At 38.9% G+C, this 21,201-nt stretch overlaps 1 protein-coding gene and 1 non-coding gene across 6 annotated transcripts in view; both read right to left on the reverse strand.

Annotated features, from left to right (window-relative positions):
• The window catches only part of SHTN1 (shootin 1), a 109,852-nt gene that overhangs the window by 12,208 nt on the left and 76,443 nt on the right, over positions 1–21,201 (reverse strand). For 3 of the 5 annotated variants that reach the window (XM_061403598.1, XM_061403602.1, XM_061403599.1), the window contains 4 exons: positions 19,479–19,588; positions 16,133–16,186; positions 10,600–10,720; positions 6,093–6,285 (listed from right to left, as the gene is read on the reverse strand). In XM_061403598.1, coding sequence (XP_061259582.1) covers positions 6,093–6,285; positions 10,600–10,720; positions 16,133–16,186; positions 19,479–19,588 — 478 coding nt within the window. Of the gene's footprint in view, positions 1–6,092; positions 6,286–10,599; positions 10,721–16,132; positions 16,187–19,478; positions 19,589–21,201 lie in introns of those variants that run through there. The other 2 variants (XM_061403600.1, XM_061403601.1) reach the window with 2 other exon arrangements.
• Positions 2,831–2,902, reverse strand: TRNAS-GGA (transfer RNA serine (anticodon GGA)). The gene has a single exon. It is a non-coding gene; the product is annotated as a tRNA-Ser (tRNA).

Below are 21,201 nucleotides of genomic sequence, written 5' to 3' on the forward strand. Positions count from 1 at the left end.
ATATTTTTTTTAAATGCATTTGTAATGGTGGCAAACTGATGGCTATTTCCAAATATTGAGTCAGTGTGCAAAAGGCAAGTCATTTGGGAACATGTTGAACATACAGTGGTGGTTAAAATGGATCATATAGTTTCTTGACCAAAATGAACACTGACACTAATTCTCTCACAGGACTCGCTGAGTGGCTCTAAAGCACTCTACTTCTCATCTGCTTTTTCCACTCCAAATTAAATGGATAGGAAAGACCTTCCAATTTACTTCCTCTGTGGTCAGGTATCTCTAATCCAAGTAGGTCTAAAAGCATCTGGAGCAATAGTGACAGAGCTGGAATGAGTATCCTGGCCCTGAAGGATAACAATCATTTCCATTTGGATTTGTAAGTTCCCCTGATATAGTTTGAAAATTAAAAATTTTCAAGAAATTATTTTACATTTCTAGGTTTGTGTTTTTCTGTAAATCTATGTTTAGAGACATATTAGGAGTAGAAAATATGTGCTTAACTCTTTTCTTAACTGTGAACATTTTTATCAAGCAACCACATGTGTGAGGGATTATTGGGCTTCCCTGGTGACTAAGATGGTAAAGAATCTGCCTGCAATGCAGGCTCAATCCCTGGGTCTGGAAGATCCCCTAGAGAAGGGAATGGCTACCCACTCCAGTATTCTTGCCTGGAGAATTCCACGGACAGAGGAGCCTGGTGGGCTACATACAGTCCATGGGGTTGTGAAGAATCAAACATGACTGAGCGACTAACACTTTCACTCACTGGGGTTCTAGATCTGAAAGAGAATCTAGAGAGTACCTCAACTATTTGCCTCCATTTTAAACAAGAAAAACAAAAATAAAACAGAATAAAAGTTACATGATTTTCCCAAGGAAACCTGGACCAGTCAATAACCCAGGTGTGCAGTATCTAAGCTTTCAACTCTAACTTTTGTCTCTGATCGTTCAGTAATGGCCCAGCATTATAATTAAGATAGAAAAGGAATGTGTTGAAATACTTGCTGCTGCTGCTGCTGCTGCTAAGTCGCTTCAGTTGTGTCCAACTCTGTGCGAGCCCAGAGACGGCAGCCCACCAGGCTCCCCCGTCCCTGGGATTCTCCAGGCAAGAATTCTGGAGTGGGTTGCCATTTCCTCCTCCAATGCATGAAAGTGAAAAGTGAAAGGGAAGTTGCTCAGTCGTGTCTGACTTGTAGCGACCTCATGGACTGTAGCCCACCAGGCTCCTCCGTCCATGGGATTTTCCAGGCAAGAGTACTGGAGTGGGGTGCCACTGCCTTCTCCGTAATTTACATGACAACCCTACAAAGTTACCCTCATCATCCACGTGAGGAACCAGTCACTGGTTAAATAACTTGCCTGAGGCCGTAAAGATAATATAGCTAGCAAACCCAAGATATCATTGTAGAGCTGGCATTCTGGAAATAATTCGAAGCTACTTGCCACCCTGAGCATATGTGGGAAAACAATGGTTTATAAACCTGACCACACTGTGCTTCCCTGTTACTCCTTGCCCCCTCTACAGGCTTCTACTGATGAAAATACAACTCGTTCTTGTGCATTTGACCCTGTGCAACACTCAGTTTATTTCCAGGTACTGTGGCTATCAAAAAGTAATCAAAGTTATCTTTTTAAAATTGTAATTAGGAATTTTCCCTATTTTATATTGACCAACATGGCCATTGATTAGCTTGAATCAATGAGTCTTACTCTATTTTAACACAGTCAGTTTACTCTGGATCAGCTGCAGAGAGCATGAGAGCAAAAATAAAGCTTATACTCTTCATTTGCTTGGCCAGCTCCTTACCTCTCATAGTATAAAGGGAGATTATAAACATAATTCCTATCTGAACAATTACTAATCAGAATTAATGAAATTCAAATTCAGTTAGATTTAAGATATTATTACCAGATGGTACATACTTATTGGGCTTCCCAGGTGGTGCTAGTGGTGAAGAACCTGCCTGCCAATGCAGGACACATTTCGGGTTTGATCCCTGGGTTGAGGAGATTCCCTGGAAGAGGACATAGCAACCCACTCCAGTATTCTTGCCTGGAGAATCTCATGGACAGAGGAGCCTAGAGGGCTACAGTCCACAGCGTGACAAAGAGCTGGACATGACTGAAGCGACTTGGCACACACACATTTACTTATTAGAAATAATTAAGAGGACACATATTCCTAAAGCTATTATTAAGGGAGAAATAGAAACAATTAGATTTCTCCAAGTCCCGATTATCTTCTTTTTCATTTTTCTTCAGAAAAACAAACAAAAAACCTTGCTTGCGCAGGCTAGTGACAAGAATGTTAATTAATTCTTACAACGAAGTATCAGAGGTGTCTCCTGCCATTTCCTAAGTCCCTAAGAAATAAACCCATGTATCTCTGTCTCTACAATTTACCAAACAGGACTTACTCAGTTATTTGGAACACACACATATAATTTTAGGGATTTATTAAAAGGAAAATAAACTTTCTGGGAAGAGCTTGATGCTGTTTAATTTTCTGGATAAGTAAAGATCTTACACAGAAAACATCTATGTTTCTTCCTTCACTTTACAAGGTTTCTTAGTAGTTAGCAAACTTTCCTGTCCGCTTGAGGCCAATCAAATGAGCACAGGTGAAACATTTTTTACAACTGGGCATTCTGCAGTCTCTGGTCACTCTACCTTGTATAGCTACAAAGATGCAAAGAAGTAAAAGTGAAGTTGCTCAGTCGTGTCCAACTCTTTGCAACCCCATGGACTGTAGCCTACCAGGCTCATCCCTCCATGGGATTCTCCAGGCAAGAGTACTGGAGTGGGTTGCCACTTCCTTCTCCAGGGGATCTTCCCGACCCAGGGATCGAACCCGGGTCTCCTGCATTCCAGGCAGACGCTTTAACCTCTGAGCCACCAGGGAAGCCCAAAGATGCAAAAGACATGAAAAACTGAGCTCAACGTAAATGACTCCGGGGCATTTTTAAAAGGTTTAAAAAACCAAATAAGCAACCAAAGAATCCAAAATATCTAATATTTGGGTACACATATATCTGTATATGTGTGACTGTTGAATAATGGGGTAATGTAGGTTAACTGATATTCTGTTGATATCAACAGAGTTGATATTCTGTTTCACTAATAAAAAAGTGTATTTATTCATTCATTTAGTCAGTAAGTATTTCCTGAGAGCCTACCATAAGGCAGGAATTTCTCCAGGTGTTTGAAATATATGAGTAACAAAAAATTTCCTATCCTCATGGAGTTTATATTCTAGGAGGGGAAGAGAAAAAAACAAGCATATATATATATATATATATATATACACAAAGTATATAGTATGTTAAAGGTAACAGTCATGGGGAAAATGGAGTAGGATAAGGGTTTTAAACTGCAAATAAGAACTGCAGTTTACAGGAGTTGAGTTATAGTTTTAAATAGGTGGTTAGCATAGGTCTCACTTTGAAAAGTTGACATGTGAGCAAAGAAATGATGGAGGTGACATAGTGTAGCGACTGGAGGAAGGGCATCCCAGACAAAGGGAAGGAAAAGCAAAGAACTAGGGTAGAAGGAAAGACACTAGGGCAGAGAGGCCAAAGTGGGGCTCGGAAGGAAGCATAAGAACGGCAGGGACTCGTGTGTATGTGTGTACACGTGCATACATGTGCACAAAAAATAATGTTATGTATTAGAGGCTACTGTGATTGGTATCCTCCGTTGACCTTGACACTGCTGAGCGACTAACACTGGACCTTGACCTTGATTACCTGTCAAGAGACAATAAAGCCACTCACCTGAAATACAGTATGGTGGTGCTGCCACAGCTCAAGATAATGGTGCCACTGTCTTTTTGTTTTTTAGTTGCTAAGTCGTGTCTGACTCTTCTGTGACCCCATGGACTGCAGCCTGCCAGGCTCCTCTGTCCAGGCAAGAATACTGGAGTGGATTGCCATTTCCTCCTCCTGATCTTCCTGACCAGGGACTGAACCTGCTTCTCCTGCATGCCCTGAATTGCAGGTGGATTCTTTATAGCTGAGCCACCAGGGAAGCTGATCTCACTTCAAAGTGACAATTCAGATCCATGAGGTAAGACAATGTTGTTGCCTCTACCTTATGGCTAGTATAACAGAGTAAACCTATATAACAAAGTGAACCTATCGGTCAAAACCAGCCAGAAATAATCCCGGAAATAACCCTTCTCATTCCCGGTAGCTAAACCACTTTCAGGAGATCCTGAGAAATCACATGGGTTTTTTAACTTTTCAAGCTCGCATCCAACTACACTAAGTTAAACTTCTTTTACTCATTAAAAAGCTAGGTTTAAACACAAATGATTTGAAGTGCATCTGTTTGGGAAGTGAATAATTACCATGGACATACACAAGATACTTAGATTGATTTGGATGATTGTACTTAAGAAACACATTTTTCAGAAAGCCATTCTTCTTTGCTAAATGGCTGTCAATATGAAAATGTATGGCGTTGGCTATTTCAGAGAAAGCATGTCAAGAACTGAAATAATCAAGCGTTAGGTTACAAAGTTTAAAAGTTAATACAGCAGCACAGAGTATTTGTATTAGTGCTTTAAGTAGATAAATTAAATTGAAACGTGTCTCTTAAGCAGTCATTGAACAAGCAAGATGAGAAATAAATTGAGCTTCACATAGGCCTTTATGGTGTCTAACAACTGTGTCTGTCAACACATGGATCCTTTTCACTGTCAATTCAGCACACATTTTGCAGACCTTGGGCCTGCAATTATTTCATTTCCTTTCTTGGAAATGTAATTTCCACTTACTTTTGGATAATAAAAGGCAGACAAAAGGAGGAAGGAGTTGCAGTATTTTCTGATTAAGATTATCTGTGTAAAATGGTAAAGGAAAAAAAAAAATCTATACACACACATACACACTGAAGCATTTCTCAGAAACTAACTTGTCTCAGCCAAATTGCTTTTGTGTCTGGATATTGGTTCAAATGTAGCCAGACTGCTGATGTCAAATTAGGTGCTAAACAAATGTAATAGGAAAGATGAAGAATGAATATAGGTCATCTTTCTGTTAGAACTGTTCAAATGACTCCCGTCGAAAGAAGGAAATGCATGACTGCAGGAGAAAATGTACTTTTAAACACAATGAAATTAGATAAAACTGTAAATCAGTGAAGAAGGTCATTCATTCCAAAAGAAGGGGGGAAAAAGTTAATAGTACCAATAAGAGAAATACAAGACTGGAAGAAAATACCCGTTGGCAAAAATAGATCTAAACTGAATTTCAACTTCATTTGTCCAGGCTTCACCTTAAAACTAAGACAGGTAGAGTTACAAAAAAAAGGGGGAGTTCTTTCTTTCCTGATAGAACAGGAAATCAGAGGTTTAATTAACCGTGATTACAATATTCGCTGATCTGATTTGTCTCACCTCTTCCTTTTCTTTGTGTGACAAACCAGCTGACATCCTGGCAAGAGAACTAAAGCAAAACTAGACTAATTTCAAAAAGAGCTTGCCATTGTTATAAAACAAATTGATCCTCCACCAGAACTGTCTAAAGCACATTCAATAGCAGGATTAACTCTTTAACAATCAAAGTGCCACTTTCAAGCCAGGTAACTCTTTACATAGCATGTCTTCAATCTCAGGACACAGCAATATTAAGGCACATCTTTAATTGAGAATCAGAAAATAAGGTTGTAAAAACGTACCCTTCAAAGTAAGTTTGAAGACCTAGTATCTTCTCAAAGATCTAATATCTTCTCTGGCCACTCATGAACCATTAAGAGGAATGATCTAAGTATTTAATCTTGAAAGAATGATTAAATGTCTTCTGATGCTGAATAAGGATCATCGAAGTCAATTCTTTGTGTAGAAGAAGAATCAGATTACCAAACCAGTTAGGGATGGACTTCTCTTTATACACATTTGCTTTGCATCAGCATTAGACCTCTAAAGCTAGGAGCCTAGAATCAAAAGTTGGCTCATCAAACAGAGGAAGAAGAGTATCTATTGGCTAACCAAATCAAAAGCTCTCTAAAAGAGAAACAAAGCAAAGTAGCACACAAATTAGTCATCACAGATTTCTTCTACATACTACTTAGTAAAGAGCATCATTACTTACTGAAATGTAACCTTGGAACTTGAGCATCCTTCCCATTTACACGACCCTTCACCTGGCTCAGGTGTTGGGGGGGGCGGGCTGTTGAATTCTGCCTCCAGAGTTTTCTTGTTCAAGGCTGTTTTTGTTACACTGGATACAGAACCCAACACGGGCATGGATTTGGACTCTGAGGTGGCTAATATTCCAGTTGGACCTTAAAACCAAACACATACCTCAAGTTTAATAATTCTGTTCGATGCTTATTAATATGGAACTGAAAAACAGATTAGCTGAAAATCCCCGCAGGAAGAGAAGAGGCCAAGACTTGCTAAAATTTCAAGAGCATGCTGGAAAATCTTCCTATTAGAAATCTACTCTGCTTGGCTGGCACCACTGCTTTTCAGGGTGGCAGGACCATGCTGAGAAACTGTGTACAGACCTTTAAGCAACTATAAGACCCCAGGCCAGGGTTCCCTCAGCTGACCAGAGTCCTTGGTAACACTGGAATTGTCAAGTCTTTACTTCTCAGAGTATGGCTTTCTGGAAGCCCTACTTGAATCATTTGGCCTCTCAAGAGTTAATTCTTCCCCAAACTCAGCTCTGATTTTAAAGAGAAAATGGAATGATGTCAAAAAGCTGTTTTTAAAAGGCTCATGAAGGCTTCCTGAGCAGTAAACAGCTTTTATGAACATTTTCATTTTAATGTGATTGAGAAGTAAGTGGATTTACAGACACAGGATTATAAAAATTAAGTGGCAAAGAGTTTGGCTGTTTACCTTTTGGACTTTTCTACTCTTTTTAGATAGGATCAGAAAACTGTAATAGGGCTTACTACAATTATTGGCATATCACTCTGAAACTGCTGGCACTGAAGCTAAACTCCATCATTACTTTTTTCGTCTTCTGTTAGGAAGATGCTTGCTATCCTAGACAGCTTTTTCAAAGCATGATCTAATATGTCTTTCCTGAAACTTCAGAAGGAATCCTTAGGTACTCTTTTAAAACAAAATAATTTATAAAATGTCACAATGGTACAAATAAAATTAGAACTTCTAAAAAATTAAGCTAAAGAACAAACATGAAAGGTGCCACTAAGAAGAAAACAAAACTTGGGAGTCTCTTTATCCTTAAACAATGTCAGATCGTCTCCTAAAATGGAAAAGTACTGGTGGTACAATCCAAAATGTTACCTAATCCTTGATCACTAATATTAAGGTCTGGAAATTTATTCTTCTATTTGCATATAAATGTGTCACGTATTATAGCAGTATAACATATGAACTCCAAAAATGAAGTTCTAATTTGAAAAATTTGTGTTAAGAGAGGCTAGAAAATTGTTCAGCCATTCTGTGACTGCAGCTCCTTTAGACTTAATCCCCCCTGGTCTGGTGGAAAGCCTCAGCTCACAGAGCATCACTGTCTGCCTTTCTCATCGATTTCTTCTATACCATCGAAGCAGACAAATTTGTGGTATTATAGAATATTCTGGGTCAAAAGGCCTTTCTCTCCTGCCTGTGGCAAGCCTTATGTTGCATGGCAATGAGGGAGTAAAGAGAAAAGGGCAGAAAGATCAAGAAAGTCCAAAAAGAAAAAAAAAAAAAGTCCATTCCAAAGAATCCAGAAGTGTAACATCTAAAGGTGAGCTCAGATTTGCTTTAGAGAAGCTCTATTCTGCTCTTGGGTAACTGCTGACTGCAACACCCAGTAGCTTTAAACAATCTGTCCTTATAGAAAAGCAAGATCTAGTTTTTGAATATACACCAATGCCTGCTGCTTGTTCTGCAACTAAGCCAATTAAAAAGTGGGGAGAATGGTTGAGCTGAGCCAGAACTCGTATTTTCGTTACATACAAAAGAAAAATATGAAGAAAAATGCTTAATGTTTAAGATGATGATGATGTTTAATATTATCATTATTATTGCATCCTGTTTAAGCTGTCCAAGTATTTTCTGAGGGGCACTTGGAGCTCTTTGAAATGTCCATTTAGTAGGCCACAAATCTAGGTAAATCAAGGGAGTACCAATTAACTCCATTAAAAAAAAGTCTAAAGGAAGAGGTGCTTCTCTGGCTGTTGGGAGAGAGATTGACAAACCTGAGATAGGAGTCCTGCCAACCTCAGGCGGCCTCTGCCTCTCAGGATGCTTCTTCTCTCCATTCTGTGACCTCACCTTTAGCCTTCCCATAAGCCTTTGTGTGCAGAAGGAAAAAAACCTCAGAGACTCAAATGCACCCGAGGAACAAACTTATCAAACTCATCTTTGTAATCTGCTCCCACCATAAAGCTGTGCTACTTCAGCTCCTTATTTGTTCCCCTGGAATTTCACTTTCTCATTCCATGACCTTTATAAAAAGATTTACATAGTAAATACCTCTGCCAGCTTGATCCTTTGAAAACATCTGAACTATGTTTTAAAAAAAAATGGTATGATTTCTTTTACTAGGTGACAGAAATTGAAGTTTGATTCCTCTAGCTTTTTTTTTTTTTGCTTTGGCTACTTGAAAGAATATTTCTGCTCACCTACAAGCCACTCCCTTTAGTATGTTTCCTCTCTACCCTGCCAATTACACAGTTCTTATTTCTCTATCTAAATGTTAATGATTCTACTGAATCTCCTATTATAACTTGCCTCAAATGATACCTTGAATATCTGTATGCTGGTGGAATATAATCAATAAAATGAAAGATTCTCACTATGCCTATAAAATATGTTCCTAGCTTTCTCCACATTTGAAATATTCAGCTTTCCATACTAACTAAAATGAAAATGTTTCCTCATTTCTCCCATGGAAAACTAACTCTGAAATAGCGAGTGCTACGTGTTTGACCAAGAGAGTGAAGAATGTTTCTGGAGGAACATAAAGGTCAGTGGCAAAATAAAAAATGTAAATGACAGAGCACTAAAATGGCATTCACAAAGTCCCAAAAATGAGTGAAGACTATGAATGACGACTACACGAATACTTTCAGGATGAAATGTTGGAAAAGTCATAGCACTGATTAAGTTGCAAATGAATAACAGTTCATTGTGGAGGCTGGTAAAAACTTGTAAAGCACACATCAAGACAAAAACTCTTCTATGGTATCCTTTATTTTTCCTGAGAGGTGGTTATTCTTTCTAGGGGTGGGGGTTGTTAATTCTTACAGGATATTAACAGAATTTCTAGTTCAAACTAAAAACTGGACGGCTGATTTTTTCTAAGGAGGACACAAAGGCTTCACTTTTTTATTTAAAAAAAAAAAAAAAGTTTTGGCTGGTTTTATGCTGCTTCTGGTTCAAGGAACCAATTTACTCAATTGAGTAAATCCCTATATGCAAACTGGGCTTCCCTTGTGGCTCAGCTGGTAAAGAATCTGCCTGCAGTGAGGGAGACCTGGGTTTGATCCTTGGGGTGGGGAAGATCCCCTGGAGAAGCGAAAAGCTACCCACTCTTGTATTCTGGCCTGGAGAATTCCATGGACTGTATAGTCCATGGGGTTGCCAAGAGTTGGACACAACTGAGCGACTTTCACTTTCACTTTCTATATGCAAACTAGAGCTTGATTATCAAAACCCCAAATCCTTAATATTCTAGCAATTTAAACCTGATAGACATGATGGCAATGCAAATATAAACTGTTGTGATAGACTAATTGCAGTTGATTTAACACAGTCTAAAAGAGTCAGTCCTTTAGCTATGGTCACTGTTAATATTAGTTTACGGTGGTTTTTCAAAACTAGCCTCCTGGCAACAAGGGGGAAAACCTCACAAAGGTTCCTGCTACTTCCCATGACCAAGCTGATGGAAAAAAAACTGCAGACATACAAAGTGAGTTCTGGAACACAGGATGAAGTCTAATACACCTGTGTCATGACAGCAATGCAAACTGTGATCTCAAGAGGCTCAGATGGTCATTTACAGTGGGTGATAGAGCTGGACTTTCTCACTGGTTCACAGGCAGAGGCAATAAACTAAATGGATATGAAAAATAAAGACGTTCTCTCTACATTGGTAACTGATTTGTAATTACTACTATTATTACTAGTTATTATGTGCTTTGTCCCAGGCATTGTGCTAAGCACTGTTTATACATATTGAAACATAATGACTTGATCCTTGAAATAAGTCTATGAGGTAGTGCTTTTATTATTCTCGTTTTATAGATGAAGAAACTGAGAGAGGTTGAGCAATTTGCTTGTAGGACAAGCAGTGAATTAAACTCATGCCCTCTGGTTAGGTACCCTTCCCTAAACATTGTTACCAAAGCCCCGCCTCAAAGTTTTTAACCACAGGGCATCCTGCATTCAGCAAAGCAGATCCAGAAGACCCTGATTCCCTACAAATAACTAAACAAACCTGCGAATAAATAAAAATACATAAGAGCTCTTATGAGATATCCCTAAGTACCTTTGCCCATCCAATACTTCTCATTCACATCAAAAAAATTTTAATAATAATTTTAGAAAGATCATTTTATGTTAAAAAGAGACTGAAAGGAAGATGCTTAAGAGAGGAAGAGTAGAACTGTGGAGAATTCAAACCAGCTTACTACTGCTATCTGCTTCTGTTGTCAACTTTCTGCGACGCAAAATCCTTTCTAACTCAGTTTCACTGTTTTCAATGTGAAGGGATTTTAAGCTTCTTGAACTAGTGGATTTGTTAAGTGTCCCCTAAAGTGAAAACAAAACAAAAACAAAAAGGTTAATGTCTTAATACAATACACAAAAGAATATAAAAGTCAAACCACCAAAACATTACCAGAATTTGAATGGAATTAGGAACTAAAAATGAATTTGCTCTGTATGTATTTTTAATGCACACATCTTTAACAACACAGTGTTGGATCATTTAAGAAGACGCTACTGATGATGTAAGATGTCGAGCTTTCATATCAAAAGAACGGCACAAGAACACCTCTCGATGGGCTAACTATATGAAATTCAGTGCTGGGAAGGTACTTGCACATTGATGATTAAGATTCTGATGTGTGTTGATCGACCACGTGGAGAAGAGAACGGATATACTGAACTCACCTGAGAAGGTTATCTTGATATGGCAGCCACGAGTTACTGAACCCATATCCTTGCGGCACTGAAATATGTGGCTGATTCTTCAGAGAGAATGACCCTGGCTGCACACCTGGTGACACTGGTGTCGTGCTGCCAAAGGAGGCACAAAGTGCTCTCCGGTGGCTTACCCAAGGAAGTGCTGCACTGAACACACCACGACTTCATCGTGCAAGAGCAAAGGTTATAATCATACAGGGAGGCAAGGAAGGGCCGGCACCGCCATGCCACACTGCTGAACGGGGGAGGCAGGGAATGCAGGAGTTAGGACCCAGAAGATGCTGAAGGCAAAACAAGACAAGGACACCACAGAGCTGGGCTCCTGCTGAAAGCAATGCTGACTTTCAAGAGGACTGAGAGAGACCCAGGGAGTGCTTCCTGGCCCTGGCTCCTCCAGGAAGTACGTTTTGGAGGGACAGCTATGGTTTTCTGGCTCCGTTACTGGTCAAGTGTTTGTACAGAACACTGGGTGATGCACTTCTCAGATTTAAGGGATAAGGATTGAGCATCCACCATTAAAAGTGGTCCATTTTCTTTTCTAAGAAATGCCATTTCTTTGAAATAGCCCTCCTCAGCTGTGCCACAGGCTTGTCGAGGAGCAGGGATTTAAAAAAACAAAACAAACAAACAAAAAAAAACCCCAGTTGAACCACAATCTTCTTCTGATCAGAGAAAATCAGAACCTCAAGTCAGGTATAACTTTCCAGACTTCATGGCAGAGTTGGAAGGCAGCCTTTGTCCACCAAGGCTAATAAATAGGCCAGCCTTTGTCATCTCAGCTCACTGTGGGTTTGCCTTAATCCTGCTCCCTGCCCCCTGCCAACTTCCTGAAGGATTCTAAGAATCCTACTGGCTAAAATGGTAACTCATGTTTCTTCTTTAGCCTATAAAACAAAAAAAGTAGCTTGTAAAATTAGGTAGTTGCAAATCTCACATGATATAGGTTATTTACTATGCTGTTTTGTTTACAAAGGTGTTTTTCTCCACCCAACAGCACAAAGTGACAGAAAAGCAGTCTGTTGTCATGGGGAAATTGCCTGATATGATTAGGAGACTACAGTCTTCTGCTGCTGGCTAGCTAACCAAAACCCATGTGTAAAATACAGAAGGCTCACATTTTAATCAGGCATCCAACATTTTCCCTCTGGGAGAACCTCTTTCTCCTCTTGATTTATTGCAAAAATTCACAAAATACATTAAAGGAAAATCGTATTACATATAACACTATAATTATTTTATAATTTTAAAAAATCAGATAATTTTATTTAACAGTTAATGAGGATATATACCCACTCATCAAAGAGTTATACAGTAAGGCAGGATTGACACTGATAAGGTAATGAAAACAGAACTAAAACCAACTTAGATAACATTTTTTTAATGTATTAGAAAAAATATTCCCAAATCATTTGTGCTGAAAATTTTTAAAAAGTTGTACCATTTGTAAACAGAAAAACTCATGGCCATTACTATTAAAATCACTCATAAAACTATTGAGTGATCCTCAATTTGATATTCAAATTATTTGAATATCAAGGACATTCTGCATGCTATTTCCAATGGCTGGAGTTAATTCAAGAAAAAATAATGTGTCTGTGTATATGTGTATGTACATGTACCTACCCATACACCGTCCAGGGACATCTTTTATTGAAGAATTTATCTTTCACAATATTCTCTATTTTTGTTTGGATAAAAGCATTATTTCCCCAAACTCCTGACTGTGGCGAGCTACCCTCTCATCACACCTGATACTTGAAGGAATCCATTTTCCAAGTTCTAATCCCTGAATTCCCAACTTCTTTCTCCATTCACTGACTGAGATGGTTGATTCAGTTAATATCTGAGCAAACTTTAAATATGGAGGCAATTCTGGAGGGAAGGTTTCTGCACTGATCTCAACCGACATGATCCAGGACCTCAGCTAATAAAGTATTGAGATTGTCTTAATTATCTATTTATATTATAATCATAAAATTAGAGAATCAGAAATTACCATGTGGTACATACAATTCCTTCACTTCACAGAGAATAGAATCCCTAGGAGTTTGGGGCCAGGTCCCACAGTAAGTGGGTAATAGGGCTGAACCTTGACCTTGGCCTTTCTAGTTTCTAGAACAGTACTCTGTTTCTACTTCAAGCCACTTTCATCATTTACCAGTTTTAACATATTACTGACTGGGAGATTTTGCAAAAATTAATGCCAGTGGCCAGTGATTTGTTATGTAAGTGAATACTGAAATGTCTCTGGTCAATAAATTGTTAATCTTCATGTTAGTTAAATGTTCATAAAACTGAAAAAACTAATTGTCAGGGAGTAATTTGACAAAAACTCATAAAGTTCAAAAAGACCTAAAAGAATTTTTAAAAAGCTGGTTTTGTCTCTTTGATTTTGAGGCAACTGAACTTGAGAGGAGACTTTCAGATTAATTTCTACTGAATCATTCTTTGGAAATCATCATTTTCACTTAAGAGTGGCTTTTAAATGGCTGGGGTGGCTCCAGAGATTTCCAAAACCCTTGTGTGACTATAAGAAGTGAACTGTATATATTTCTATCCACAGACTATACAACTTTAAAAATTAAGCGCAAAGAGACTTGGAAAACTAAGTTCAGTCAACACTGAGACTTTTAAAAGTTGACCTGAAAAGTGTACAGAAGAGTGAGATTTTCCAACTCCCCAAAACATGAGATGTGTTTTCTACCCATGTGCTAAGTTTCAGCGGAAGGCTTACAACTCAGGTCACTTTCATTTCAGCAAAAAACCTGCACACTGAGCTCATTCCTGGTTTCTGTTCAGGAACAGAACTGAACCCAGCGCTTCCTGGTTTCTTGGTATCTCTTGGTACCTGTGCTCATTTTCCACTTCAGTACACATTCAGCAGACTTTTCATGTTCTTTTCATGTTTGTTTCTCACATGCCACAACTGTGAGGTTGGTGGCATGTGCTTTGCTTGGTACTAACTCCTAATAGTCTGAACTCCAGCAGGAAGCACCATTAGAGCCCCATCTGATGGGGGGGTGGGGGGGCTTCATTTCTGACCTAAAAGAAGTTGTATGGTGTCTTGGCTGAAGGTGACTAGGAGCTCCAAGTGATCCATCAGCCCTCAAAGGCAACTTATATAGTGGTAGTGCAAAGTTGCCATTTGGGCAGAGGAAAGTAGGGGAGGGCATCTTGAGTTCCACTTCTTAAAAATGTAAGGAAAAGAATAACAGCTGTTAGTGATACACATTAATACCACGTAAGGAAGGGAAATCTAATGATAAATCCAGGGCAAAAGAGGATGGGGGCAACCTGCAGAAAAGAAAGATGTTTTGACAGTTTTTATACTTTGCAAATTATTCCACAAAAATCTGTTCATGAATTTCTCTCCTTGAAGTGGCACAAAACCATAGTGAGTATGAGTGTCTAGTGAACATGACGTTACCTGTGGTGGATTCATTTTGATATTTGGCAAAACTAATACAATTATGTAAAGTTTAAAAATAAAATAAAATTTTTTTAAAAAATGCAAAAAATAAAAAAATAAAAGCAATGCTGTGATTCAGTAAACTTGCTACCATCCAGCATTATCAGGAAGTGGGATATCTTGGGTGATCAAATATCACGTGTCTCATGTCGATGACTGATTTTTTCAAATAAACCTAATTTTAACAACAAACTGAGTGCAGTTTACCTTTTCATTGAGGATCAGAACTAAAAACCCAGAACCTCAGAACGCCCCGAGGGCGTCTTTACGAACAGGAATTTACAGTGTCATGTAGAGACAACAAGAAGACCATCACAGGGCAGCCTCCTTACCAGAACACTGGATAACAACATTTTCCCACCAAAGAAACCATTAGATAATAACCACCTAGTTTTCCAAAGATTTTAATACTTTATTCTGTGGGGAGGCCACCACGGTTAGCCAGTGTTGCACACCTCTCATGAGTACTAATTCCACTCACCTAAAAACTACAGCAAACTAATTAAGCCGTTCTGGGTTAAGTCTACTGTTTCGTGCTTGATGAAAATAATTTTGTTTACCACAATTATGTGGATGTCTGCATGCAATGCATAATTAGCGCAGTAACAACAAACATGGGGATATTAGCTCTGTACCTCCGCCCCCATGTTTGCTGACTTACTGTGCATAATAACTGGTATTGAGACTGTAACGGGATCTGAGAATAGAGCTCTTAGCATCTGAAACATTTTCTAAGTGAGGCGTTTGTCTCTGACAGAAACTGTTGGACAGGACAGTAGTCATTTATTCTGTTGGCAAAAGCTCAGACTCTGGAAAGAAGAAATATGACTAGAGATGGGCAGTAAGCATGTTCTCCAATGGATGTGAATTACTTTCAGAGAATGAAATTAGTAACATAAAGAAAGGAACTTTTATTTTATTCTCCAATTTATGATCAAATGACTTTTTTTAAACTGTGAGGAAAGCAAACTGTGACTCTGATGCTGACACATTTGGGTAGAAGCTCAGATTTATATTTAGGTGCCAAGAATTCTGCTTTCAGTCTCCAAAGTTAAGCACCATTCATGTGAGATACTACTATACAATATACTGTTATTATCTACTATATTTATTGTAGATTTACTTATAAATAAATCTATAATCTAGATAGAGATTTACTTATAAGATTATCTACTATATTTATATCTATCTACTATATTTATAATATATATACTATATTTCTGGTATCAATAAGCATCTGCTGATTCTCACATCTGGCCAGACACTTTATCTTCATGCTGCAATGCAAGGATTGGAGGACAAGAACAGGAGACAGTGATTTGGGGGAAAGTGTACCCATCCTTTTAGAACAGAAACAGCGGAGTACTGACACATTATTAACACACCCGATGCAGGAGTCCACAGCACAATCAAGTAAACTATCACAAGTAATGAGGCTTATTGTAAACGGAACTAAAATATATCAAAACCAATTATTTATCAATACAGTTTAAAAATATTCTTCCATTTTCCCATTAACTAAGTAAAAAGCTGAGATCTATTCTTACCAGCATTCCTTTTAGTTCATTCACGGCACTTTCAGAGCCTTTTGCAGATTCCGGCTACAATTTTAAAAAGAAGAAAAACAACTGAGTAATTCGGTTTTAAAATACCAAACAAAGATTTTTACATGGCAAAGTGTTGGTAACTTATATTATATTGACTATGTGTTTTAATAATTAGGTCGATGTCTAACAGTTAGGAAAAAAATATTAGACATGTTAGTGTTCCCAAGGGCGCAGTTAAACAGAAAATTAGAGGCGCTAGTCAAAGCAAAAGGACTCGAGCCACCATCAGTCTACCTGTTTTATTACTTCTTGCTCTCATCATATATAGAAAAGATCTGGTAAACATTAAATTTCAAAGATTTAATTCCAAATGATTCAGAACATTTTACAACAAACTTTTCTCCACTCTCATTGCTGGACTTGAGCCAGCAAGTGAGGACCAGGAAAGCAGCAGTGCAGAGCAGAAAGCAAGCGACAGGGCAGAAAACCTCGCTCAGCTCCATCAGCTCCAGCCAAAGGCCAGCTCACAGAGGCCTGGGAGGTCTCGTCTCATGAATTTCATAACAGGGATCAGCAAAGAACCCAGATTATAGGAGAAGGTTAGCATCACTGGCTCTCAAAGCAGTAAAAGACCTCAGAGGGTGTGTAGTCCAAGCACTTCATCTTTTTTTAAAAAATATTAATTTGTTTATTTATTTGGCTGTGCCAGGTCTTAGCTGTAGCATGTGGGATCTAGTTCCCCGACCAGGGATCGATCCCAGGCCCCCTGCATTGGAAGTGTGGAGTCTTAGCCACGGACCACCAGGGAAGTCCCCACTTCATCTTATTTATGAGGAAAGTTTCACCTTGAGGAATTCTGTATTTGAGGCAGGTGTCTTGATGACAAGTCCAGCTCTCATCTGGCGACACCCTGAACAAAATCATTTGAAATGAAGTTCTGGGTAACACTTGCCTGCCCCGCCACACCTAACAGTTCCTATGGACCGCTCAACTGATTTAACAGAAGAAAAATTTGGCATGAGGCCCTAAATGAAAAGACTGGAAAAAAAAAAAAATCTTTGATTTTCCTTATACCACTTCCCTTCACAAAGGATAGAGGTAAAGAGAAAACCTGCAAGTCACGGTGAAAGGAATCCCTCAGGCCTCTCATTCCTAGAAAAGAGGCCAGGCTAATCTTGCATCAAGAAATGGGAGGTGATTCATTGCAACCTATAATCCTTTCCTCTCAAAAGGTAATAAAAGAATAAGATCCTATTCCAATTTTTTAAAATTGTACAGTCAGAAAAAGTGAGAGAGAGGTGGGGGGGGTTTGCTGCTCACGTACAAATTAGACTAAGGCATCCGATTTTCGGAGCCTTAGTTTCCTGTGACGTATACATGCCATGGGTGCCAGTCAAAAGCTCTAAGACGCTAATTTTAACCACACCAGCACCACCAGCAGCATCAAGGAATTCAGTAATATGCGGTTAAATGAGTACCCTCAAGGCAGGCCTGACTTGCAGGTAAGCTGTTTGGTGAGCAGTTACGACTTTTGAACAAATGCCCTGGCTACAGGCATATTCAAAGGTGCTGCTGCGCCACTCAAGGTGCCCTCTGACTGCACAAGCTTTTTAAAGCTTGGACTGCATACTCTCACAACCGGGGACATATCAGGAAGGCACTGACGGTACTGGGGCAAGAAGTGTGGACTGCCGCATGCGGTGACCATTTGTTTCAAAGGCTACTGACAGGTCATTCGGCACTGTATCTACATAGTTTAATGATTACCAGCAAAAAAAAAAAGTCCCGTGATCCTTGTTCAGGTGTTGTCCAGACTTTGAATTGACATTAAATAATGTGTAACTGTTGAAAGAGCCACAGCATGAAAGAAAAAGGACACAGTGATATTCTGAAAATGAAAGTATATACAGAACACTGATTGCTTACGATTTAAGAAGTTTTCAACATTTTTCTTTCTAATTTTGTTTCTTTTATGACACTGCATTTTTCCTCTAGTAATAATTTGGTTTTGCTATTCTTTCCCAAATAGTTGTGACACGAAAGCCATAAAAATGCATTCTCTTTCTAAGGTTCTACTTAGACGCTGCATTTTAAAGTGTTTTCACATTTTATTCCATTTGACCCTGATGACAACTGTGTGAGTCACAGATGGTATTCTATGGAGAAGCAGCCTGGGAAGCTGGGTGACTCACAGGCAAGTACCCAACTCCATCAACAGTGTTCTTCACTCACTAGACACTGGCGCTGGGTGCTTACACACTCAGCTTCTCGTCAAGATGCACATTCTGTCTGCTTTCAGAGCACTAGCGTAGGACTGAATTATTCTCCATAGCTAGCTGAAGCTGCACTAGATGTAAATCCTCTCTTAGAATGAAATATTCATTCCCTCTGCCCAGCCCCCTCTCCGTGGACCGCCCACACCATGGCTATTTCTGCCTTGCCCAGCGATCTTGTCTGCTGGTGACAAAGAGGCAACTTTAAAAGCCCAGCAGAATTTCTAATGAACAGTCATGACACTCGAGAACACTGAAGCAGCTGAAGAGAGGGCATCCTTGAGAGTGAGAAAGAACCATAAAGTTTGGTTTAAAAGAAGAGGAAGAGGAAAGAGAACTTTGCTAATACCTTATTTGGGTGAGGAAAGAAAAAACATTTTTCAAGAAAAATGTCAAAAGCTCTATGATTGGGTCTATTTAAAAGGACAGACATACAGGGGGCGGGAAAAGTTCTGCATTAGACGCTGGGTGCTTGCACAGTCTTGGAGCTCACTGTGGTCTAGTTTAGAATATATAGATATATAATGAGTTTCTCCTTGAAGTGACCTGAAGTGGGTTTGTGAAATTAATGAGGACAATCTTATAAACCTATTTTCCAAAAGCTGCCTGAGATCTGTTCTGATATTTTTATCCTCAACACACTGAAAAGAAGCCCCAGGAAGGCAAGAATCTTTGTCTCTTGTTCACTGCTTTATTCCCAGTGCCTAAGATAGTACCTGGCGCATAGCAGATACTCAATAAATATTTGTTGTATTACACTGTCTCTTTCAAGTAGACAGCAGCACCCTGCAATCACAGGACTTGGGGTTGGCCAAAAGTTCATCTGGGTTTCCCATAAGAGCTTATAGGAAATCCAAACGAACTTTCTGGCCAAACCCATACTTCCTGGAGTGTCCCAGGTTTACCATGAGTCAAACAGAGTCCTCCTGAAATGTGCTTTCATGGAAGCAAGTGTTTTTATGACACATTATCCTTAACCTCAGATTTGACAGTCAATTCTGATGCAGCTTTCATCAAATTTTACATGTGAAAAAAGAAACATCAAGGGGGAAAAGCATCTAGTCATTCCATACCTTTGCATTGGGCCTAGCTGTCTGATTAACCGGTCTGAGATGAACTCCCTTTTTAATTCTGTCCATCATCTCTTCAACTGCTTGCCGCTTCAGGTCTGTGACTTCTTCAGCTATTCAAAAAACATACACGTAAATCATCTTATGTTACAAGCAAACGACTACTTCCTGCTTCTGGTGACTTGGAAAGATCGCACTATGTAATTAACCACAGTCATTTTTCAGACAGAGTCACAAAACACCAATAATTTACCAAGGTTAACAGCTCCCAGGTAGCAGTATTTTTTCAATAAAAAACCTTTTAATAAGAGGTTTGCTTTGAGAAATAAGAGATATAAAACTTAAGGTCTAATTTTTAGCCTGGAAATCAATATTGGCTCATCTACATTAAACAAAATAGATTTTGTTCCGTTTGTCAACATAATAATAGATCCGGATCTCTCCAGGTCTTCAAAAATCCAATTTTGTACCTAACTCCAAATAATCATTCACCTTTGCCTCAGAGATATTTTTGTAATTTGTGGTATAACCTATGTAAAAGAAATTAGCCCAAAGCAGGAATAATCATCGAAAAGCCCATTAGAAAATAAAAAATCAAAGAGATCTTTTTACCTGTTAGAAGAAATCCACAGTCAGAAGATGAGCAGCAAATAGATAAAATCTATTTTTAAATTATCATCTTTTGTTTAGGAATCACATGGGAAGGAAACACTTAAGCAAACCTTTTCAAGTCTTTTAAAACTGTCAATGTTGAAAGAAAACATACATACAGAAATGACTGCGATTAAGTAATTAAATTTGATAAAAATAATTCAGGGTCTATAGTTTAATCTTTATACTCTTTTGCTGCAAAAACAATAAAGCTGTGGGAAAATGTATCAAATAGATAAATACAACTGAGATCAACTAAGACTTGTTGGTCAGAATAGTGAAATTTGTGTCTTGCAGGACAGCTTGACCAAAAGCACTGAATCATTTTGGAACACTTATCACTATTTATGCAGCTCTAGATTTTGTGTTTATCTGCAGCTAAATCACTGCATCCACTACCTTTAAGTTTAAATATCTCACAAACACCCTCCAATTAGCAACTTTAATGGACTCCACACTGTGGGGCGGTCACATGGAGGACACTCAGCAAGTATCTACCTATTGACGGACTTGCTAAAAGTTCAGGCTTCAAATGGCTATCCATAGTTTTACTATCTGAGCAGAAATAATTACACCTCAAAAGGATGGCTTCTAAATGTAGGCAATCACAATTACTTATATATCCCTCAGCTAATTCACAGTGGTGTCAGGCTTTGTGCTAGGGAGGCCTAAATCATGGCTTCTTTTACTGCTACATGGCAGACTTCACTCTAACTCAGAGGAGCTACTCTTATCCATGCTGGGGAAGAGGGGGGTGGGAGCAACACAGAGAATGCAGAAGGATCCATCAGCCTCTATTCTGCAGTATCACAGTGATTGGATCACTGCTACATCCACCACATAACCTAGGTATTCTCACACAGTCCTGATTTCAAATAGTGTTTGGGCACCCTCATAAGCCACTGAAAAGCTGGGAATTCAAATTTCTCAGTATCCAAACAGCATTTTACAGTACTAGAAGTCAAAAAAGTATCTTTTGCCAGACATGGGAGACATGGCACCAAAGTGAGACCACATCCACCAACAGATGGATAACAAAGCTGTGATGGATCAACTATGTGCCCTTAAGCAGTAT

The sequence above is a fragment of the Bos javanicus genome, chromosome 26 (assembly GCF_032452875.1).
Source record: "Bos javanicus breed banteng chromosome 26, ARS-OSU_banteng_1.0, whole genome shotgun sequence".
NCBI lineage: Eukaryota > Metazoa > Chordata > Mammalia > Artiodactyla > Bovidae > Bos > Bos javanicus.